General features: G+C 44.1%; 1 protein-coding gene across 2 annotated transcripts in view; it reads right to left on the bottom strand.

Moving 5' to 3' along the window:
• LOC146809501 (transcriptional enhancer factor TEF-1-like) overlaps nt 1–25,617 on the bottom strand; it is a 245,183-nt gene that overhangs the window by 147,143 nt on the left and 72,423 nt on the right. For both annotated transcript variants that reach the window (XM_085616338.1, XM_085616339.1), the window contains exon 2: nt 14,911–15,187. In XM_085616338.1, the coding sequence (XP_085472464.1) occupies nt 14,911–15,109 (199 nt within the window). In that variant the 5' untranslated portion in view covers nt 15,110–15,187. The remainder of the gene's footprint in view (nt 1–14,910; nt 15,188–25,617) is intronic.

Here is a 25,617-nt window from a genome sequence, read left to right as displayed (position 1 = left end):
TACGCACCTCGCTAGCCGTGAGGGGAACGGCTCTCCTAACCGGAGCATCTGGGCAACCTGCTGCAGTGCCGTGAGGGGAACGGCGGTTCTCGAGCAAACTACCATCCCCAGCATTCCCTCTCCCGGGCGCCTGCCTACAGCGTCATCAGGCTGCGCCGGGGAGGGTTAAAGGCTGGGACGAAGAGCCGCTGCGCGGGACGCGCTTTTCTTGGCTTCCTGGGCACCCTTTGGAGTTTCTACGCACCTCGCTAGCCGTGAGGGGAACGGCTCTCCTAACCGGAGCATCTGGGCAACCTGCTGCAGTGCCGTGAGGGGAACGGCGGTTCTCGAGCAAACTACCATCCCCAGCATTCCCTCTCCCGGGCGCCTGCCTACAGCGTCATCAGGCTGCGCCGGGGAGGGTTAAAGGCTGGGACGAAGAGCCGCTGCGCGGGACGCGCGCGGGCTGCGCCCGGGCGAAGCCCGGGCCAAGGGCGGGCCCGTCCTTGCCCGTCAAAGCCCGGATAAGGCTGGGCTGGGCCTATTCCCTAACATTTGTGGTGGGACTCCGCTCTGCCACAGCTCTCCTCGTCGCTGCTGTAAGGAGTTGGCGCCAAGATCTGTGAGTTGCCAGTGGGATACGATACTATTGTTTTGCTGTGCACCATATCAAGCTTCAGTGCTATACTAATGGAAGGCGGGTTGCTCGCTAATAAGTGTGGCCGTACTTGCCTCAGTAGCATGTCTAAAAGGAGGGCTGGTGACAAACAGGGGGGAACACTCGACGATTATCTAATAAGAGCAGAGTCAGCTTTGAACCTTGAGATTCAAGCGGTGGAACGTAGACTCTCCCTAGATCCCACCAATTCTTCCCTTCCATGTGCCCAGATACAGACTGGCTCGCCTGCCTATGATCATACTAGCCCTATTGATGGTATCACCTCTCCTCCCGCACTTACTCCCCCCGTGCAGGAATCCTTGGGCCCAGTTCAGGGTTATGCTTCCATTCATTGTCCTTCCAGGGTTACAACAAGAGGGAGGACGGCCAATAAAGCTAAAGGCAATACAAAAGTCGTTATTAATAAACAACCGAGAGGTCAGGGAAAGAGTAAACCTATTGTTGAGTCGCTCTCTCTTATGCCTAGCGGGCCCCCCGTAGAAGGGAGTGTTTTGGACCTAAACAATATTCCTACTAGCCAGGCCCAGTTACAACATCTTTTGGATTTACTTCTTGCCGGCCTTAAAGATCATCTATCCTGTCTCCTTGTACCTGTACACCAAAAATTGGATCTTGTAGCCAATAGGTTGGACCAATTGGAAGCTAGATTTTCTGGTAACAAGAGCTTAGTCCCAGGGCCCCCCTTGCCATCGAACAGGGTGTTGTCAGTGGAGGTACCTAACGAGGCCGGTAGCCCAAGACCACCAAGACCAGTGGGGGTAATGCCTTTGCTACCATCCATAGGGGAAGAGAACGTTACCGCCCCAGGTCATGCTGCTGTTACCGACAGGAGTATTTATACTCGCCATGACCTGCAAAGATGCCCCTCGCAAATCAACAGGGTTGGTACTGAAGGGGTGGGAGCGGGGCTCTCTCCACCCCCCACTAGTCTACACCTTCCGCCCCAAGCCACCCCTTACACGATTATCCTGGCAAATGTTCCTCCACTCCTGGAAGGATCTTACGAACATTGGTCCAACCTCAAGAATAAATCCCTTCACTACTTGAGTTCCAAAATTGGTAACAGTAAGGCCCTATTTGATGACTTCAATATGGTTAGACGTATTAATTGGATCGGTCAGTCCCACAAGTCTTTTCCTGGGGATTGTGTTGTGTTAAGCTTCAGGTCACCTGCCCTAGTCAAGTACATACTGGAAGCTGCCCACCACCTCCCCCATGCCCCTAACACAATTAAGATCCTCCCTTTGGGCTTCTTTTATAGGCCAGGCTTTTTACAACCCTTACGAGAAAATTGTAATTTTCCAACATTTCCCGTCAGATCTGACATGCCCCTTGCGACTTCCAACCGCTTTGATATTCTTTCTACACTGGAGGATAATGATTGACACATGGATGGCTCCCTGCGTACCCCAGTGCTTGCCCTAGGGTTGGTGGGTCCTTATTGTCATCTGAGCCACGATTTTATGATCAAGACACCCCCCCCTAAAGATCGTTCCTGTTTGATTATCTCACCTGATCACATCTTGACACCACCTGTTGAAACGTTCGATTCTCATCATGCCTCGGGTCAAGCAGCTGAAACCAGGGTCGAGAAGTCTACATTAAAATTGGGCTCCTGGAATATTGCAGGGCTGGGGTCAAGGCTCGAGATCCCCGATTGGGCTGACTTTATTGATGAGTTCGAAATTTGGACATTTCAGGAGACTTGGGCACTGTATCCTCACTTTCGTACAGGGTTTTTGAATTTCTACAAACCTGCTGTTAAGAGCCATAGAGGCAGACCCATGGGGGGCTTAACCACCTGGATCCGTCAATGTGAAGGTGTTACTGTGTCAGAGGTTCCAATTGATAGTCCTGATATTTTGATAATCAGGGTCAAATCTTGTAGCGGCCCCGATTTTCTTATAATTAACATCTATGTAAGAGGTCTCCCGGGAGGCAAGTGCTCTCCCACTTGTCTATTACTGGAGAATTTTCTGGAGACCGCTTCTATGTTCACGTACAAGATTGTGGCTGGAGATTTCAATGTTTGTTTTGAGCCATTGGGGGCCGATTGTGGGGACTTCACCGAGGAAGAAGACTCATCCTGGGGTGTTCCCATGTTGGAGCTAGAACCAGTTAACAAATGGTCTCAAGCTGCTCTCTTTATGAAGGGTTTATGTTTAAATCAAGGCATGAGAGCAGTAAATGGGCGAACTAAATCTGACAGGATGGGGAGGTTTACATTTGACAATGGTAGGTCAGGGAGCCGAATTGATTATATATTAGCCAGCTTGGATTTGTGGCCACTCATAGACGACATGGTGGTAGTAAGTAGAGTCGAGAGTGATCACAATCCCCTTGCACTGTGTATCAAGGTTAATACCTTTGCAGCCTCCCCTACCTATCCAGATGGCAGTTCCCCTATAGATGTCATTGTTACCAACGATCTTAGAAGGGTGAGATGGCCGAAGATTGCCACCTGTGAATCTTCACGTGTGGCCATCAGGGAATTAATCAACAGTACCCTGGTCACACTTAATAAAATGGAATCCCAAAACTTGATTAAGGACAACATCCGGGATTCCCACAACAATCTCTTTGCGGAGCTCAAAACTTTTTTTGTGAAAAGCCAACCCGCCACCGGTAGGGGTAAAGAGTTGAGACCACGTACATGGTTCAACAAGGATTGCAGAATGGCTCAAAGTGCCCTGAAAGAGGCCATTAAATCAGGCTCTCTTTCTATCATCCAAAAGTGTAGACTTGTTTACAAAAATGCCCAACACAAGGCCAAGCAAAATTGGGATGAAGAGCGTTGGAGGGATTTATATCAGGCTTGCCATGATCGCAACATGGTCCAATTCTGGCATCTCCTTAAATGGGGTAACTCCCCCTCGGATATTCGCCCCTCTAATCAAGTAGAACCACAACAATGGGTAGCGTATTTTGAGGAACAATTTAAGGTTGGTGCTTTAACGGACAGGCAGTTCTCTTGTCCTCTAGTTGTTGAAAATACATTAAAATTTACCACTGATGAAACCAAGTTAGTCCTACGCTCGATTAAGAGTGGTAAAGCCCCAGGACCTGACTGTATCCCTCCTGACCTATTCATTCAGGAACAAGATGTATGGATTCCCTACTTGACCCTCCTGGCTAACGCCCTTGCGGGTGGTGCTGTAGTCCCTGACTCGTGGCTCGGGGCAGAGATACTGCCGATATATAAGAAAGGCGATCGCTCTGCCCCGGGCAACTACAGACCCATTAGTCTAATAGACGCAGTACAAAAAATTATTGCCCGCCTCGTACTCGGTCGTATCCAAATTTGGATGTCTGACTTTGACGTGCTGTCTCCACTTCAGGCTGGGTTTCGGTCCCACACTGGGACCCTGGACCAAGTATTCAGGGTAGTACTTCTGTATTGGAAGGTTGTCTTTCTGGGGGGGAGGTAAATTGTATGCAGCCTTTGTAGACTTAAGGTCTGCGTTTGACCTTGTGCCGAGGGACAAGCTATGGAAAGTTCTCTTGGACATGGGCATGCCAAAAGATCTGGTTTCTTTTTTGGTCACCATACATGAAAATACGTACGCCCGTGTCCAGATGGGGTAAACCCGGGGAACTGACCGATAGATTTAAAGTTTCCAAAGGTGTACGACAAGGGTGTGTACTCGCACCCACCCTGTTTTCTTTATTTATCAATGGGGTTGTAAACTACTTCTTAAATAGCCCTACAGATGCACCTTCATTGGCAGGAATGAAGATTCCCCTGCTCATGTTCGCGGATGACACTCTTTTGATCTCGAGGACGAGACAGGGACTGCAGCTGGCCCTGTCTCGCTTCGAGATCTTTTGCCGCGAGCATGAGTTGGAAATAAACGTTGGGAAGACCAAGTTTATGGTTTTTCGTGGCCCTCGGCGGGTTAAGGCGGAGGTGTGTTTGGGTGGAGTCAACTTATCCCAAACGGCTGTATTTACTTATCTTGGAGTCACTTTTAGCGAGACGTGCAGCTGGTCTCACCAGCTGGATCTTCTCGCACTCAAGCATGCCCAATTGGGAGGAGCCTTGTTGAAAGAGCACAAACACTCTTTAACAAGGCCAATAGCCCCACTCATGAAGATCTACGGCTCCAAGATTTTACCTGCAATTTTATATGGAGCTGAGATTTGGGGTTTTAATAATTTGTCCAAATTGATAACTGCCCAGAATAAATTCCTCCGGTCAGCTATTGGGCTTCCCCAATCCACTCCACGCATCCCTCTCTTGTTTGACCTGGGAATTCAGCCTATAGAGGACTGCGCAGGGTATAGACCCCTGGCGTTCTGGCGCCGCTTGTGGACAACTCCCGAACTATCTAACTATGCAAAAGCCCTTCTGGAGATCAAAGGGTTGGAGGGGTCTCATAGGATTCCCTGGTTGTCTAGCATCAAAACCCTGCTATATGATCTCGGGATGCGTGATCTATGGGTTAACCCTGATACAGAAGTCTTCCCGGCAAAAAAGGTGCTTAAGGTTGCGTATTGGAATTACATTAAGAATAGGAGATGTGTTTCCCTTACAGGTTCCACAATGACTACTTCTTTCCTAGTTTTTAAGGAGGACTCTGTCTATGAAAGTTACTGGGATACCATCTTGAAGTTTTTAGATCGTAAGTTGTATCACCAGTTCAGAGTGGGCGCTCTACCACTGCGAGGACTCACCAAAAGTTGGAGTCCTCTTGGTAGTGATAAATGCCCATTCTGTGTTGACAAGATTGAAACCATGGACCACTTCCTTTTTTGTTGCCCAACTTATCAACTTCCTAGACGTATCTGGCTTCGACCTGCATGCAGACTAATGAGCACTCGTTCTGCACAGGTCGCTAGTAGAATTTTGAAAACCGATACTTCCACTCCTATAGTAATTGGTGTTGCTAAATTTATTAGTTGGGCATGGATCCTTAGGGCCAAGAAATTGAAGCCATAACCTGTGTTCTCTGCTGCCGCACAATAGTATCTACTTTGGTCCATGGCATAAACGGCACGTCTCTCTCTTTGCACTTTATTGTATTTTTTAACATGATGTGATCATTTTTACCTACTATTTTATTTACTATTTTAAAGGTTTTACAGTCTATTTTTGTATTGTACATGAATTGTCTTATAGTCGAATTGTCTAATATGTGTAGTATGTCTTTTATGATGCAAATCGAATAAAGACTTTTTTTGACTGACTGTATTAGAAGTCCCGGAGTGGGGCGTCAGGAACATTATTGGTACCCCCAAGGCACGGTGGGTGCCCAAGTGATCTTCTTTTTGGCCGCATTGTGTTGCCAGATAATGGCACCAGACGAGCCACAGTAAAAGGGGCTCCCCAGGGCACGGAGGTGCCAGTGCCATTCCCAGCTGCCCTGCGAGAGCACAGGCAACTGCAACGTTGGGAGCAAATGGTTTTCTTTCCATAAAGAGGAAGGAGTGAGATAAACTCCTTGGCCCCTAGCGCTTTGCGCCCTTTTGCTTCGCTGCATTGGCAGCCCCAGTGGCCAGTAGAAGGCCCCCGCTTACGCCCTGACATTTTTGGGACATATGGCATTTAAGCCCCATAAAAAAGGCCAGGTGGCCTGGGGGGGTCAGTTGAGGGTGTTGGTAGGGCACCAGGCCCTAGCGTGATGACCAATGCATAAATGTTCATGCCTACAGTGATTGCATTCCTGGTTTATGCTTAGGATATTTATGCGCACTGTTCTGGTCTCATGGTGATTGTGATTGCGTTATGTGATGTGATGTGATTTATGCGGCCTGATTAATGCCTCTAATGATGTTTATGCTCATGATGTTATTGCATAATGTGTTTATGCTGGTGAGGCCTAATGCGTAATGTGTTTATGCTTAGGAGGGGGTCTAATGCCAATATGATAATGCTTAGGTCATTATGGTACCAACAGTTACTGGTTGTGTTTTGCATTTACTTACCTGTTCTGATGGTTCTGACCGTGGCCCGATTGGCCTCGTCTTGTATATAATCCCCTGTGAATATTGCCTAGTGCAGTTGGCACAGTATAAATGTGGGATTATGATTCTAATGTGTTTATGATAATACAAAGACTATTTATTGATATAACCTTGTGTGGAGTTTCCTTTGTGGTGTGCCTAGTGTGTTGCTGCTGGGTGTGTGTAGAGCAAACGCTTTACACATTGCCTCTGGGATAAGCTGGACTGCTCGTGCCAAGCTACCAAGGGGGTGAGCAGGGGTTATCATCAGTGTGTAACTCCCTTGCCCTGACTAGAGCGGTGGTTTCTGCCTGGCTTAGGCGCAAGCCCTAGCCAACCAGAAATTCCATTTCTAGCACTCCTCATATCCTACAGCATATCCTGAGGCTCCAACATGTGGTTTCGTCACCGCTCACTTTCACCATTCAACCTTCTCTTGATTTTTATTACTAACTCTACAAATGTGATAGGCATCTGTTTACCACACTGACTACCAGAAGCCATCAAACTCACAGTGCAAGTTCAAGTCTCAAGATGATGGGCCACCAAACAAATGAGCTATGATAAATATCTACTATGCTGTATTATCATCCTATTTACAACTGGATATCACTTAAGAAGAAATAACATTTTCTAAATCCAACTTAGTTAATGCATTAGTAAGAAAATCACCAGAAACGTAATTATTTTCCCAACCAGGTTTCTATCATAGACACATCTGTACTTGCATGATCTTCATTAATCATGGCTTGTGCCTTACGCCAAAAACAGCCACACGTTAATGCACAGTCATCCACACATTATTAAAATCAACTATATCCTTCTAATGCTCCCCAGACAATGGGCGGATTGGCGTGCCGCAACCTCCAAGACTATTATTGGGCCGCCCACCTTTGCTTTTGTTTCAGAATGGTTAATTAAGGAGAGCGAAAAACATTGGGTGCATATGGACAGATCAGTGGGGTGAAGACCACTCTGGGACCTGGCCTGGCTCCCCAAACACTTGCGCCCGCGGAGTGCATTTTTCGCTACTCCGACGTGTATGGCGTTGGAGGTGAGGGACAAGCTTGCACTCTGAAGTAACCTCACCACTTTTCCTCCTCCACATACCCCAATCGCAGGCAATCTGGATTTTACACCTGTGCTGCCCCGAGATTCTTTCCCAGCACGGTTTAAGGGTAAATGCAGAATACTGCAAGATCTTTTTGAAGGAAAATCCATCACATCTTTCGAGCAATGCAAGACTGAGTTCTGACTCCCTGAAGCCACCAGTACTTCAGGTTCCGCCACTGGGACCTACACCCCTCCATCGATTTAGCAGCCACACACCCCACCACACCTTTTGAATACCTTGTCTGCATTTTTTATGGTACCCACGGACTAGTGTCCAAGATCTATGCAGCGCTACAACCGTCCCCTCTCTTACCTAGCCATTTATATCAACGGATGTGGGAATCAGATTGCACCCAAGACATTACAGGTAAACAGTGGGAAACGCTATGGTGTGATAATCTAAAGATTTATAGGAGCATTCCCCAGCAAGAAATTGCCTATAAGCCCAAGTCCAGTGGTACTATACCATGGCTGCTAACACTATCTATCCAAACACATCACCAGCCTGTTGGTGCTGTGGGGAGCAGAAGGGAGACTTTCAACACACATGGTGGACATGCCCACCCATCGCCATTTTCTGGCAGGAAATCCTAAGCCACATCAAAAACACTTTGGGCTACCCAAACCCGGCCGAATACAGCACTGTTATCTTAGGGCTTCGTCCCTCAGCACTTAAAGCAATGGCACATACAGACTGGTTGCGGACTCAACATATGACGGGTGCAGCTAAACAGCTGACTGCGCTGGCGTGGGAGTCCCCTAACACTCTTCCAGAAGCCTCTTGGTACAGGAAGCTTTGACACACCTTAGAACTGGGACAACTGACCCACAAATTAACTAACGGACCAGAAATGTACGCACCTTTGGCAGCCCCTTATTGATTACATGTCTAGGGTTGAACATCTATGCTGCCAACCACCGACTTTGTGCGCTTCACTTATTTGACTAGGTGACTGATCGGAAGGGGGCCATAGCCTTTTCTGTTGGCTTTGGTGATGAATGACACTCCAGTTCTCGGGGTACACCCATACTCTAGATGCCCCCTTCCTCTCCTCACAGTGCTGTCTCCTTTACACTATAATTCATGGACTTGCTTCTCCATCTCCCCTTACAGTCCCTTACCATAGATGTCAATGTTAGGTTCGTGGTCTTTTCCCTTTACTACTCCTCCTCCTCCTCCTCCTCTCACCCAGATGTGGAGGCCGTTGGCCCAATCCCCTCTCTCCCTCGGGTTCACTTGCTTTCCTCCGAAGCCCAGTGCAGCCTTAGAGACACCCCCATCGCCTCCCTCAAGGACGGAGTCCTCTATGGAGGGTCTCATCTCACATTCCTTTTCCTAGTCTCAGGGCAGTACACATTAAAGCACAACATGTTTTTGTTTTGCAGACCACTACTATTGTTTCATGATAATGCTGTTGATTACTATGCTGAATATCTCTCTGCACAGCTATTCTTGCTCTGTTTTTTGAATTTCTTTTACCTGCAATGTGAACACCGGCAATTTCCCTTTTATGTTATTGTACTACTTTATGGAAAAACCCAATAAAACACATTTTAAGTAAAACATTTTTTTTTTTTTTTAAATCAACTACATCAATGCCTTTTTAGGTCTCGCCTGAGCCAGAGCATGCCCTGCTCTGCGAGACATTTAGTAAGTGGGTTTTAAAAGTGCTACCCACCGTTTTTTGCTGGCCTAAAGCTTGCGTTCCCACGACCGTGAACGTGCACAGCTGCCAGCTTTCAGCGCCCGAGGCGCCATCTGGAGCACGATTACTTTCACTTTTGGCACTACTCGCGTGTTTGCCAGCGCGGGTGCCCTGCTTTCACTTTTGCAGTCTTTTTTTTTTTTTTTTAACTTCTCGCTCTTCAAATGCAAAGCACCTAGAAGAGGTCTTGTTGAGCGTGTAATTAATTGTGTAGGTGGATCCACTACAATTTGTTCGTGGTAGTTCTTCAATTCTTGTAGTTTTGTTCAATTGGGTGTAGTCATAATCGGGGGACAATGACATACTTGGCTGGGCGCACAGAAGCCTGCTCACTGAAGTGTTTTTGGGTTACGTTTTTAATATTTTCATGCAAAAGCTGTCTTTTTCAATACTTCACATGGACTTTGTGTTATTGTTTATTTTGCCTGATTGCCGTAAGGAGGGTTGGCATTTTCCAACTGTCGGTGATGTTCATGTTTGTGATTAGGTTTTGCTGTCTGCCAGCATTACACACCTTGCTGCGCGGGCCAGTGACTTGCTCAACGGTTTACTAAGTCCTGTGCTTGGAAGCGTTTGAAAACAGCAGTGCCCCGCCTGGAACCGCAAATCTGCCTGCGTGACTCAGTGAATAGCGCTGACAGTAAACAAGGCAATGGCGCAACTTTTCGTAAGTTCGCTGGCACCCTCCAAACCAAAATCACGTAACATAGCGTTTATGTGGTTTTCGTACTGCAAGAGTTGCCTCAAAAGGAATACAAAATAAAATGTTATGTTGCTGGCCTTTGGCACCACTAAAAAAGTGCGGAAGGAATACTTCACGCCGCCTTCTTGCTGACTCGACGATAATGCGTACTGACCCCTCACTGCGCAGCTTCAAAGCCCGCCTTCCGAAATGCACCCGCCCGAGACTGCTTCCACTATCCTCTGGTTCAGAGCCAGAACTCCTGCCTTCTAAGATGAGGGGGTCCCTTGCACATCTGGTGCATATGTTTCCTGCTTTTGTTTATTCCACTAGGCTGAGGCAAAGCAGAATAGGTTTTAATTTTTGATATTTTCATGAGGATTCGTGCGAACTGCAAGAAAATTCAAAAGGCTGGTAGTTAATAAACCTTCTGCGGCCTCTTTCTCAAATGTGTCCGTTCTTTGCCTTTAGGAGGGCGGGGCACATCCTGCGTTCGGACGGGACGGATGAAAGGAGTCTCCTCTGAGAGAAATGATTACATTGGCCTAAGTCCTGCAAAGTGAGATGACCCAAGGGACAGTGAAGTGCGCTCTGGGGAGTGATTATCTTTGTGCGTCATTGGATGCGCCTGTGCTTTGCTTTTTGAAACCAATGTGAACCAACACGGAAGCATGTAAGATTTACAACCCAAAAAAGAAAATGCGCGTTACACGCTTTTTCCGAAGCCATGGCGCGTTTCATTTGGAAATAAATTCCTTTTATTGAAAGAGAAAGCATGTGGAAATGTAACCCTTAAAAACACACGCTTCTTCCTAGTTTAATGTTTCCCAGTGCAAACAGAACAATAGAGCAAAACTCACCAGAAAACAGGACGCTAGAAGGTCCTGCATATATGTTATTAGGAGGTGTGTGGATCATACCTACACATGTTTCAAAACATGTCTTGAACAGTAGAAGTTTAAGATATAATCAGTTATCTCCAATAATTCGCCAGCTTTGCATCCTCGAATGGATGTATTACTTTGGTGATTTACGGCCTGCTTTATTTTGATACACACAAGGAGATGGAGTGAGCGCTGAAACTTTTCAGACACTCACACCAAGTCACAGATCTGGGTTGAACCCACCATCATTCTTTAGCTCACTTCACCACCTCAGTTCAGACCCAGCTATTTGCAAATCAGTCTTGACTCTGTGCCTCATGGGAACAGTCCACACCAAACTAATGCAAAGCACCTTGAAGAGATCGTGTTGAGCGTGTAATTAATTGTGTAGGTGGATCCACTACAATTTGTTCGTGGAAGTTCTTCAATTCTTGTAGTTTTGTTCAGTTGGGTGTAGTCATAATCGTGGGACAATAACATACTTGGCTGGGCACAAAGAAGCCTGCTCATTGAAGTGTTTTTAGGGTTACGTTTTTGAAATTTTCATGCAAAAGCTGTCTTTTTCAATATTTCACATGGACTTTGTGTTCTTGTTTATTTTGCTTGATTGCCGTAAGGAGGGTTGACATTTTCGAACTGTCAGTGATGTTCATGTTTGCGATTAGGTTTCGCTGTCTGCCAGCATTACACACCTTGCTGCACGGGCCAGTGACTTGCTCAACGGTTTACTAAGTCCTGTGCTTGGAAGCGTTTGAAAACAACCGCAGTGCCCCGCCTGGAACCCCAAATCCGTGACTCAGTGAATGGTCGAAGTAGAAACTAGAAATCCTTGAGGGTACTAAAAATAAAATCACGTGGCAGTGTTAGTAAGCAAGAGAGCTGGATAAAGAGGAATAGACTAACAAGCATTGGCATAGCCAATAGGTCTCGCCTTGGGACCTTATAAGTGTTTAGCCATGCAACAGTTGATGTTGTTGCACCAAGGATATTGTGCTGGATAACCAAACACTTATAAGGTCCCAAAGGCGAGACCTATTGAGTATGCCAATGCTTGTTTTAATTCAGACTGTGAATGCTGCAAGAACTTCTTGCATCAGGTACCGCTCAGAGCAATCCTGTGCTCTGCTTCCAACGCATCCATCTTTCCAGACTTTCTCTTATTTAACATTTCAAACACCACAGAATGTGAGCACTCCTACCACTGAAACCTTACGGTCAACGATGGACATTACAAGCCCTGGTAATCACTATGACCGGCTTTAAACCTCAACTACATAACCAAGAAAATCGTCCATGGTACATTCACAATCCATCACACCTCCCCTCAGTCTTCATACTGCAATAGCTGCGCCCCAATTATGGTATCCCAACAATCACCATAATCTCGCAGCAATGGTGTCTCAAAAAGACACTTGGTACATTGCATAACCGCCAGTACGCAAATCATACCTGACAATAAACTATGGACAGCCTATATCGGTAAGTCATTCACTGTAACGGTCTTCCATACACTGGTTGAGTGGTCAACATCACAAGAGGATAATGGATGAATACATGGAACATTACAACATTGTATATAGTAAATGATGAGCCACAGACGCTACCTGAGCACTGGGGACACGGATGAAACCATTTACCATGACCGGGAAAAGGTGGCACATTACTGCATTGGTATATGGCTGGTTTAACATTTTAAACTAATGTAAGTGTAATAAAAATGTATAATTTACGGCTTTGAGAACGTTTCAATGAAGGTACAAGCATGTGTCAGCTTTTTAATATAGAAGAATGAAAAAAAAGGTTACATACGAAATAAATGAAAGTTATAATTACTATCTGTAATCTTTATGTTGCCTATGGACCCTTAATGATTGATTTGTTTAGCTGTGAAGACCTGAAAACCCTTAGTACTACTGTTTCCAACAGGTACGAGTACTGGTTCCCCTTTGCACCTGTTGGTAACAATCCCCGTCACGTCTTCATCCCCTCGGGTAGAAACTGACACTCCACTCTATTTTTGTACTCAATAACTAGAACCTCAAAAACGGTGACGTATGAGTCTCCACATAAACAAATGTCTACCTTTAAAAAGAATTGAAAACCTGGCTTTACTCACTACAGTTCCCCGATTTCTTGGTTGGTTTGATTCAGTTGACTAGTCTTCCTCGCAATAGCTCTTTGGTACCTGAGGGTTTTAGTGAGCTTAATAAATCTATATATCATATGACGACATGCCAGGTAGACAGACATGTCCTCCCCCACACGGCCTATCAGCACATTCAGAAACCGAGGAAGCAAACGCATCTCACAGCAAGCCCCTAAATGTTGGGACATTCCACTGCAATAAAGATCCCTTCTTCAGAAAAGCATCTCAGCCATCACAGAGGTCACAGATGTACAGCAGCAGAACCGGAAGTAAATAAGAAAGAACAGCGGTTCCCAGACCTCAAATGGACGGTCAATTTTATAAACAAGCACAGCACATCTCAGTCGAATGCATCACACGAGAGGGAGGGTCTCACAAACATTACTGATAATTTCATGTACACGATGCCTGAATGTAAAATTGCATTCAAATTTATTTTGAGTAGCAGAATCAACTCGCAGCTCAGAAACTGTTCTGGAAGAGAATATGGGGCTTAGAAACCATAAGGATTTGGCCCTACTTCTGGGTCAGGGCAAATTTTGTAGTGTCCTAAAAACGCCCTGATAACGATTATAATGTCTTCCAACATCTCACCATGTTGCATAGAAATATATGTTTCAAAGTGAAGCACCCGAGGCTTGAAGGAAGTTCTGCCCTGTGTTCTGAGCTTTTTTCACAGGTTACTGTACATTTTTACAGCCCAACCTCACAGTAAAGCTAAAGGCAGTGGAGAAGCTGAAAAGAGCTAAACTGGATCCTTTTTTTGTAAAGTAATCCTATAATTGTAGGTTTGTGCTTTTTTTTACCGGAGGGTAGAAGTAGAGCAGTGACTTCTGTTACTCAGTGACAACTCTAACATTCAGAAAGATATGGGTAAGGAATTGAAGAGGATCACGCCTCCTGAAATATTCTGCATTTGTTTGAAGTGGTCTGTAAAGGAGACATGAACTGCCCCTTGGTGCCAATGTCCAGTTTACATCATCAGCCAGCAGGCTACTTAGCCAATTAAAAATGTGTTATCACTTCTCATCATATCTTGCGGTGATTGCTCTTCAGCAGTAGAATTAAAAGGAGGAAGTGACATGGATTTCAATGAGCACTATTGCTACAGTACAATACTTTTTCTGTTTCAGCAAAACATGTTTAAAGACTAATTTCAGAGAATAAGAGTGCAAAATATCTCGCTTGGACGAAAGAAACGGCAGAATGAGCCTTTACTAGGAGTTTGGAGTCCACACAGTAATGCATTTAATAAGATATGAATTCATTTCTTGTTACCCAAGTGGTATATCTTAGCTAGATGTGTGCTGCCAAAGACCGATGTAATGGCATTCTTTTCTCCTGCTGGGTCAGACCAAAGAAAATAAGTTGTAGTAAGACGACTAACGTCCTGAGACCAAAGCTTAATGAAAACCACTACCCGTCATGAGATATTTCACTTAAATACACTTTCCAAAGATACAAAGAGTGTTTTGTTTGTGTGAATTCCTATGTTTTATCCACATGCTATCGGATATATTTAGATATTTTATATAAATGGTATGCAAAGCTCAATCAGTAATTAAACTGGGATTAGGAAAAAGAATTGGTAATGAAACAGACTGCGTATGATAAAAATCAGAAGAAAAGTTTACTCAATCTTGGATACGTATTGCGTGTATACACAAGTGAGGGAAAAATGACTGGAATTGTCAAGGTAGTCCATTTCTGACAAACGCATAGGTTTCTTTTCTTCTAGTTTTAGGAACAGTCATAGAACGCAAGTTGGAGAAACTCACCATACATCTTCCCCTCGTCAGACAATATAATTTTGCGGCGTCCACATGGTGGGTAGATGGCCAGTGCTTCTTGGAAGCTCTGCTCAATGTCCGGGCTCCAAACCCCCTCTGCATCATTGTCCAAGCTCTTTTCCATTGAGTCACCTAGGCCCCCAGGGCTCTCAGGACTGCCAGCATCGCTCCACCCATTGGGATCCATCCTTGTGGCCAAGAAATGCAAGGAGTTGGGAGAACGAGGCTCCCCCAAGCCTCAGCCAGGAAAACGTTGCTGCAAACTCTGTAGGAAAAGGCAGGAAACACGACATATTAGATATACTGTCACAGTTAATCAATCCAATTAAACAAATGTAAGCTAGGGCAAGCATAATTAAATAAAAAGGATTTCTCCCATGCCTGCTCGTCATTCAAACATGTCTTAACCAAACCACTTTTACCTAACTCAAGCAAAATGCATATCTTACTTACTCAATATTCATCACTTTTTGGCACTTAGTGTCACCAATGCATTCAGGGTCATCTCGCTCAGTATTATTGCTATGACTCAGTGTAACCTGGTTGGAAAACGACCTCACGAAACACAGGCACCGTTTACCAATCCTATTTAGGAAATCATCATTTTACAAAGTCCCAACTTACCCGTAGGGCGAACCAGTTCTCATCATCTCATAGTAGTGCCCCAATGAGTGCAGTAGTGTAGTACACCCTCACAAACCTACATCAATAACATTATGAGATTAAAACTAAAATGAGAACCAATTTGAACTGTTACACAGTGAGCACTACACCTGCTCTGTAGAATCCCTTCCATCCTGTGGTACCCTTCTGGAACACTGTTCAATCAATGGGTGTAAAGCCGGTCATTCACTCACACTGGCCTTATAGGGAGGACAGACCTGCCCCTCATTTAGAGCCAATGCTCGGCACTAGCTGCAAGGGCCTATCGCCCTACCTTCTCTCCCATTCAAGGGAAGCCACTGCACCTGGAAGCATGCTTTCCGGTCTCATTCTCACTCATTATTCAGGCGAGCCGTTATGTTCAGGTTAATTACCTCGAGACACACACATTTTGGGGTGCTAGACTCACACAATAAACCTTAAAACAAATCAGCAAAGGCACCGATAAGAAGGAAGGGATACGACTAAGAGGAGCTAGTATTTAATAATTAAGGGACAAGGTAAAATAGGGTTATGGATAAATGGAAATATTAAAGGAAAGGAGGGAGTTACGGAGTCTCCTAGTTTATCCATTTAAAAATAAATCTGTGATTATCCTCGGAATTCCGAGAAAACTAGCTCAAGGCTTTTCCCTATGATAGTAAAAAGAATAGAATTTTGAATTGCTTAATAACCCCGAAAATAACAAATGGACCATTTTTAAAGGCCCGTATCGGGAAATGGTAGTCCAGACCTCCCTCCACCCTCCATATAATGCAATATCTATCAACGGAAGGTGAAGGGCCGACCTTCTCATCTGGCTCCAAGTTCCTGGCACTGAAGGGCAAGGCCCTACTCTCCTTAACCCCATCCTATTCCAATGGCTGCTACCCCAAGGGAAAGTCTGGTCTCTTTTCCTAGTCCTAAAGCTTATTATTGAAGATGAAAGTGTACAAAACTCGTCCCGCTCATCCAGTTCCACCGTATGTGTGTTGCGACTTGTGAGCTCAGAACTCCAAGGTCCTTTCATTAAAGTCACACACACCAATTGTAACTTCTTTTTTGCTATTCTTTGTGCTTCAGTCCAAAGTGCCAAAGGGTACAACAAGGAGAGGGACATGCCTTTCTACCCCAAATCCACAATTTTTGTGAGAGCCAGCTTCTGACTTATACCTGTAGCAAATCACACTTCAAAACGCCATGGTCCTGGAAGAGAAGCGAAGGGAACAGTGGTTTTGCTAAAGGAGGAGACAAGTACTCACCTCCTCACCATCTAGCATGAGATAACGACATTTTCAGTCCTGCTTTCTCATAATGCATGTACAAGTCTACATACCTAGTAAATATGATTTAATGACTGCAACGCATGCTATAGATACAACTTGCAAATTATTTCTGTTGTGCTTCCCTGCTCCACAGGTTATGAGAGATACTTAACCCAACTTTTAGGGAATCCTTAAATCTTATCAGCTTTATAATAATGCTAATTTACACACTAATGCCTATTTCCCCTAAACATATCCTGCCCATGTCTGCTATGCTCTCAGTCTATCCGCAGCCAGTGCAACACACTTTTTTTTTACACAGTGTGCCCTACATTTTTTGCATGTTTTATGCGCTTTTATAACACATACACTGCTACATAACAATGTCTTAAGAACCTTAGGCCATCCTTTAAGCCTTACTATTACTATCAAATTAGACATACAGTGTGGCTATTCGCAGATTTGGTCAATCAACTTCTCCAGGGACTCGACACCAAACTTACCCAGAGTGAAACACAGAATTTAAGGATCCTGATTTATGGGGAAAGAGGAAAACGTACACCACGTTGGCATATCATCTGATGAAAGCATCTGCTAAATTTACGTATTCTCAATTGTAATCCTTTCTCATGTCCTACCACTGGACTTTTATACTGTTGATGTGCCAAGGAGATATTTACCGTTCAGTTCCACTTCAACATGTCCCTTAAGGTAGGGTTACAGATCAGTTATTCCTCATCCGCTCTGCAGTTAACCAGCCCAAAATTTGATGTAGCACAAAGAAAGGGTATTCTTGTTATAAACTCTTTGAGTTTGAGTCAAAATTATTAACATTAGAAGATGTTTGGTGGTATCTCAAAATATTGTGTTCTTGAGAGGCCGTTGATGAGAACTTGCAGCTGAATTCCAGGGAGAGGCATATGGCTGACACTTTGGGGCAAGGAGAACCCTTTCAGCATGTGCAGGTAACATGGCCCACTGATAAGGCAATAGCTGGCCCACTGATAAGGCAATAGCTGGCCAACTGATAAGGCAATAGCTGCCCCACTGATAAGTTGAGGATAGCTATTGTGGTCTGCCGCATCTGAGGAGACAGGAAGGATTAGGGCTCAGGCTCATCCTGAGACCTCGGCCCATGTTAAAAGGGGTCTAGAAGTATTTTGTGATCAGCCACGCTGTATACTGCCATTCATCCAATTTAGACCAGACCTTCAGGAAGACTACAGTAGGTCTGCTGTGGTGCCAGTACTGTGGGTTGCTATATCGGAGACATCTAAATCCCAAACAACAATAGTGGAGGACTGGTTTCTAATACCAGGGCCCTTCATGATCCTGCTAAGAGTGCAAGGAATTGATATAAGAGTACATTAGAGGCCTGGGAAAGGAAACCATCTACCAGTATTGAGTATTGTGAACATGTATTCTGGGTGGTGCAACAGATGATGGGCCAGTATGATGTGAGAAAGAACAAGCGGGGTCACAAACTTAATGCTATATAAAGATAAACCTCAGGAGTGTAAACGTTTACATTCACTGACCAACCAAAAAAAAGACAAAAGATCTGATATGGCATTTGACAGACAGTACTCCGTTTGACAGGGTGGTAGAGAACCTTGCTCCAGCAAGATGGTGGCGGTACTGTCCATCACATTTACAAATGACCTCTGGCTCAGCGGTCATCTTTGAAAGGAACTGCCGTCATCGTCGTTTCTTTCAACGTACAAAATGTTTGGTGGAAGTTGCCATCGGTTTTGATGCCTGTTCAAACTTTTAGAGTTTTTGTTTTTTAGAAACAAACTCCTAAACTGAGTTTGTTTCAGAAGAATAAAAAATGAATTACCCCCTCACCCAATCTAATTTCCTTCCAGGATGTTCAAAGTATTTTTTTTTCTGTCCCTCACTGCTAGGTTTGCCATGGCAGTGACGGACAGGAAAAAAGACATTACACCGTCCATCCTACAGAAGGCGAACGATGTAACGAATACCCAGGTAAAAGGTCTCTTCCTCTACGCTCAGGATAGGCATGGAGAGTAAGTAGAATGTGAGAGGGCGAAAACGAGGAAACAAAGCAGAGAGTTAAAGTGAGACCCTCCCACAGTACCGAGGCATGAGAGAACCATCCACAGGCAAACTTTAGGTGTCGGAACGAATACGAGTCACTATCTATTGCACCGTATCGTGAATCTAATGTCATTATTATAATGTCAGTCTTATATAAGCATTATTTCATGCTTGTTTACGGCTGCATGTGTCATTAATATTACATGATTTGTATGTTCATTAATCTTTCCCAGTGTTTTCAATGTGTAGAATTGTCAGGAATGGCACCATACGAGAGTAATAAATACCAGGTTTCAAACATTGGGGAATCTCAAATCAGAAATACAAAAAAAACAACATAAAATCCTTACATCTTGGAGCCCTAGTAATTTTAAGGACCACCGTGCCTAGAGTCTGTAGGTTATTAGCTCACTGGAACTCCTCCAAATAGCAATATCTCACCACTATGAACAATTACTCGATAATACACATATTGTACTTTTGCATATATGTGTAACATAAAACACTGAAACGTTAGCATTACAATGCATTTATGTGCTGCGCTCTTGGCCTGTTGTGTCATAATTTACGCATTACTTGTTCTGAATTTAAAAAGTGGCAGGAAAGGCAGGTGGAGATAGACAAATGCTAAAGGGGGCACAAGCAGAGACCAGAAGAAGAGGGTAAAATAGACTGAAAGATGAAGAGAAGAGGGAAACGGTGCTCCAAGGAGGCTAGACGTGATCGAGCGCTGGACAGCAGAAGGCTGAGACATTCCAAGTGTACAGAATACATGAACAGGCAGCAGAGTGCCACATTCTGTATCTGTGTGCGGAATGTGTACTCTTCTAGGAGAGAGTACTTGGGCCTGTACCTAGAGCCAGAGACGGGCTGCACAAGCACCATAAAAACTGCTGGTGCAGTCTCCCCCATGCTGCCCCCATACCATGACAATGGACGCCTCCACTGGGATGAGTTTGAGGGGATTAATTGTGTTGTCCTTGGCTTTAGGAACCATGGCCTGAACGTCTGGAACCGCATACAGACTATAAAACGATTCACTGTGGGCTGAAGTAACAGCTGCAAAAACAAAATGGCTCCTTCCTGGAACTGGCAACGAAGTCTCACCACACAACCTATGCACGTCACAACCAGCGGTTTACCGCAAAATGATGAGCCCCCGTGCAGAAAGTGGCGAGGGGCCCTGGAGTACCCCATATCTCACGGATATTCATTGGCCTTGGGCATGGAGCCCCCTGAAGGGCTGGGGCACCCCTGCAGTACGATTTTGTGGCAGTGAGGGGCCTGCGTTACAACCCTGCTCCCAAATAAGCTGCTATCCCAAGCCTGGAACACAAGCAGATCTACAAATGCACCTCAATGCTGGGGTGCAGCACCATCTGCAATTCATGGACTGTGGCCATCACTAAACTCTACCAATGCTCTTCAATTCTAGCATGCTGTTGTTCCGGTCTTTCTATTAAACTTTCCATTACACACAGTTCTCCCAATGCGCATTGATTTTCAATTGAATTTCACGCTATGTTGAGGCAGCACAGACAGGTTTCCCAAACTAAACATGAAGCATGTGGTGCTATTTCAGAGAGTTTATGCACCTCCAACTGTTTCCAAGTAAACAAGCATCACAGAGCAATGGTGACTTTATGTCATTCACAAATTAGTTTTGAAACCAGATTCTCTTAGGAGATCATATCCTATATCCGGACCTAATAAACAGTCTCTTTGCCCTGAGATACACATCTTGTACACGTTTCTTGCCTATGGTTGTTATCTTCTCCCAAAGAACATGTTTTGTTCCTACAGCATATATCTCCCAATAAGCAACTTCTCCTCTTCCCTCCTTATATTCCATATGGCACTTATCCCTGCTCCCCAAGGACATTTACACTGTCCAGATACACTGCTTTAATTCCCTAGCATACATTGTCAGTACCAGTGTACACTATCTCAATAAGTTCTTTTTATTCACCAATACAAAAAGTTCTGCTCCCATATATGCTCTTCCAGCGGGTCAATACCCTATCCCAATAAACGTCTTGTATTCTCCATGATACGTATTCCACCCCAATCTACAGCTTTTCTTCCAGAGGACACATACACCAAAAACTCACTTTATACTCTGTGATACTTCAGTGCCAATACACAGCTTCTCTTCCTAAGAACCCATCAGAATAAAGTACTCTGAGGCCCTCTGATACTTATTCGGTCCACAATATACAGTTTATTTTCCTAACCCATACCCTAGTCAATAAAATTATTTTATACCATATGACACTTATTCAATCCCAATATACAACTTCTCTTTCTGAGATTTCAGACCCTGTCCCAATAAACGCCTGTATTTTCTCCAGCACAGTAATCAAATGAAGACATAAGGCATAAGGTACAGACATGTGGATGGAGGAGTACAGGAAGATGTGGTAAAAGGGTGTCGGTGTCTACCAGAGCGAGGTACTGCAGAGGAAGGTAGTGTGATGGAGAGTGCGAGACATTCCGAAGACCACTGCACCTTCCACAGGCTTTACGTTTACTTTACGGTCTCATATTTTCAGAATTTAAACATTTTCAATATCAGCTATTCACACCAAAATCATTGTTGTTACTCATTTCATTGAAACTGCTAACAAGCATTCACAAAGCCAATAGGTTTGGCTTGTTTTTGGTGTATTTCTGTTGTTATGTTATACGCCTGAATGCAATAAGAGACAATTCAAAGAGAGCCAACCAAATACTGCTCAGAAGCACAAGATACTACTTTAGATATTTTAGGCCATGCCCTTAATAACATATGAAACAACTTTAGGAAAGGATTCCTAGTTACATTTTGCGATGCCCCTATTGGAAACCCCTTCCCCCCACCACCCCATCTTTTTTGTTCCACTTAAATCGCTGTGTACAAAGAGAGAAAAATCTAATCAGTGTTTCTTATAAGACCCATATTGGGCCAGCTTCAGAATCCAGCAGGGTCAGTTTTCTATCAGTAATCAAGCCCAAGAAATGATACTCTTTGACCTCCAGCAAGTGGAAATTAGTTACGAACCAACCTTTAGTGCACTTTTTGTTAGAACCATGCAATACACACGATTATGTTCGCAATCTTTCATTATTCCCTATGATCATTCATTCCCAATCAACAGTTCCTGTTAACAAGAACACAAAATATAATCAGTTCAATTACTTTTAATCCATATGATAATTCATCAAACCCAATAAACAAGCCTTCTTCCCCGACGATATTATTATGTTGTGAGAAAAAGCATCATCTTCCAATAATTTTACTTCCCCTGAGTACATAGCATGTCCCAATTATCTGCTTCTCTTTCATAGGGTAAATTAACTGTTTATTTTCCTTTGGTAACTGAGTTGTCCCATTGAACCGTTTCCCATCCCTTTGCTTGAATACAAAACCTTGTCTAGGACATAAATTCAGCTTTTTTTGGATATACCTGCAGAGAGGCAACAATGAGTGTTAACAAGGTATTGCGCATAGACCTGTAGTGGGGCAACCTGAATCTAAAGGAGCAAATAGATAAAAGATGTACATCAGAAAATAACCCCGAAAGTCTTGAATAACAGTTTTATTAAAAGAAGGAGAAAAGAAAACAGGTTGTTTCAAAGCATAAATATTGGGACCAATATCCTGTATGTCCAATCGCCATCTCACTCGGTCAGAGAAACTGTACTAGTATTGCCTCAGTTTCATCAATATCACAACGTGCTCCAGAAATTGTATTGTTATCCCCTTCCTGTTTATGAACATATAAGGAAGATTCACACCACATAACTCACTGATCCCATGCCATAGTCAAGAGATACTACTTCGAACCGTTGCTATGTAACTTTCCTTACAAGTACTGTACCATGCTGCCCACCGATCTCTCCTCGCGGTCACTACTCTCTCAATTCTCAAGCAGGTAATTAGGACCATAATCTCAAACTCCGCTACCACAGCTATTATCACTTTCATATCTCACTAAACTGTCAAGGAATCAGTACCATTATGCCACTGGCTCCATGACCAAGTGCTCTTGCCCTCACTGTCCCATCTCACTGCTCCATCAGGTACCTCTAATCATTCTCTGTCTTCTCTCTACACTGTGTAACTCCTCGTTTGAGGTAGGTGTAGCTTTATTCCCTTTGAGTCTTTTCTTTTTCGTTGATTTGCAACATTACCCACTTGAGGTCTTTTCAGTGGCACTTGCCAATACGATGGTGCATCTCATTGACCCATCCATATATTCTTCATCCCAGTCTTCACTCAAGCAATGCAGTCTAGGAGCAAGAAAACTCCTAATCTTAACTCGTCAATGTACATAAACAAAGAGGAGGCACTGATGGGTCACCACGGCTCTGGACAAACATGGATGACACATTCAGCTCTTTTGCGGCAGTGATGTCATGTGCAACCTTTGTGTGATGTTGGTTATGTAACACAGCTCTGGAGCGAGGGCTATGATGTCACATCTAGCTAGTGTAAAGGTTGCCCTAGTGCGACGCCTTCATTGGTGCACAGGACTATTTAACGAGGACTATGAGGTAATAAGTTGCTGCGTTATTGAGAGGAATGGAATAACGCAAGCTGCTGTGGCACCACTGAAGGACAAATGCAAAAAGAACAATTGATGGACAGAATGCAGAACAATGTCATACATTCACCCCAGTACAGAGATCTGGGACTAAATCCATTGTTTTTTTGCTCACCATGCCATTCCAGTTTGGGCCCAGCTATATGCAAATCAGTCTTGACCCTGTTCCCAATGGGAACAGTCCAGCCTGAACTGCCAGGCCCGGTCCTTCCTGGACTGGAAACAAGCATCCAAGGACCGGTTTCGGGCTTTCAGCCCTCATCAGCCAGGAGAGCTTGACTCCAGTGGCATGGAGATCACTGGACCCTCGTCTGGGCATATCCGTACCACTCAGGGTGACAAATATATAAAGAACAATTGTGTGTCTCTTGCTTTGACCACTGAAGGACAGGCCTGTATTCCCTTCTAGCAGATCCTCTTGCAGAGAAGAGAAAGGAGTCTGCAACCAGCAGAATGCAATGTGAGCCAGTTGTGCATGCCAAAGAATGGCTGAAAAACAGCCCCAAAGAGTAAAGTAGACGAAAAGACTCACTGAAAAAAACAGACAAATTAACAATGTGTTAGAGGAAACAATCTAGTAGCCCACAAGACATACACATACAGTTTCTAGTCCCGCAGCTCAACTCCACTCCACAGGGATCCCACATTGTGAATCTCATTCAGGAAGAAAGGGAACCGAAGTCATAGGACAGATATAGAAAGGAAGGAACCAACCGAAACACGGTGTAAGGACACAGACAAAGAAAGGTGGAGACAAAACAGGGTATGTGGGATTGTAGAAAGTGGTAATAGGGGTAAAGTTGATGATCTGGTGGTTCTTACTGAATCCACTTGTTTGACTTGGTAGAGGAGACACACTGGTCCCTGCTAAAGAACGTTTACAGTGCAAATAACTACACTACGCTCAGAAATAACATTAAGAACCTACAACGTCAGAAAGTCAAATGTGGTTCTGTTTTTGTTGAATTTCGGTATATTGAAGTATTTGTAGGAAACCACATTTAGCAGGAAAACGTAAACCAACAGGGTTGCAGATCAAAAGAAATGGCAGACTTTTCAAAGGAATAGTTGAAAAAAATAAGTTTAAGTGTTGATGAAAATAGAGTAAAATATACAGAAAATAATGTTTTATAGTTCTACCCCTATGGATATTCATAGGCCAGCATAATATGTTTGGTAAAAAAACAAAGCAAACATTGGTAATACCAACAGTTTCGGGCTGAGCGTGCTAGGAAGAAGCGTCTCAGAAATTAACATTTCTGTCCTCTAAAGGCGGATATTTACAACAGAGGATACGCAATTAGATTCATATTGGATGATCCAAGAGGACTATGTGTGGATGGTGGAGAAATTGGATCTCAAAAGTATGTGGGGTCTTGTCTTGTGTCACACTTTGTGGGTGAGGTCAAATTATATAAACTGGCCCTTCTAGTGGAGTTAAGGCTGCAGAGGCTTTTTAGGACTGGTTTCAAGTAGTCATGTAATTGTGACATCGAGAGGTGAACTTCAGCGTAGTAGACTCATTTTAGACTACTTGAAATTTCTTGAGCAGAGGACTGTTCTAGCCTTCGAAGATGGTGTTACAGTAATCATATATAACGGTGAGTAGCTTCCGCGCAAATGTTCAATGAGATCTGGTGTTGATACGAGATTGAAAGTATAACTTGTGACCCAGAGTAGCTGCACAGTGCTACTGATAAATGTACTGAGAAGCAAGGAACTGGCCCAGTGCTAGAGTGCACTCAACACTAACACCACTATTTCCCATTGTACAGCTAATGTATCAAAAGTCTAAAAGGATGAGGTGCTAATTAGCTTAAATGATGTATTTCCAAGTTGATTGGCTCTTAGGATTTTTTACAAAAGCACTTATTCTTTTACTAGGCTATTCAACCTATATAATTCGATCAATACTGCATTTCATATTTCAAATATCAGTCAAGTAACAGCCAGAAGGAGCTTCGCAACATAGTCACTTCCCCAGGGTTTATGGAAACAATCCTTTCTGATTCTAACATAAGTAGAGTGAATTCTATTTGTATCAACACTTTTGATCCGAATTTGTTCTTAGTCATCTGATTAAATGAGTCACCAATGGGGTTGTATCCCAGTTGTTGCCTTTCCCCTCTCCTTTCCCTGCC

This window comes from Triturus cristatus, chromosome 7, assembly GCF_964204655.1.
Source record: "Triturus cristatus chromosome 7, aTriCri1.1, whole genome shotgun sequence".
NCBI lineage: Eukaryota > Metazoa > Chordata > Amphibia > Caudata > Salamandridae > Triturus > Triturus cristatus.
This window is presented reverse-complemented; position numbering and strand designations above follow the sequence as displayed.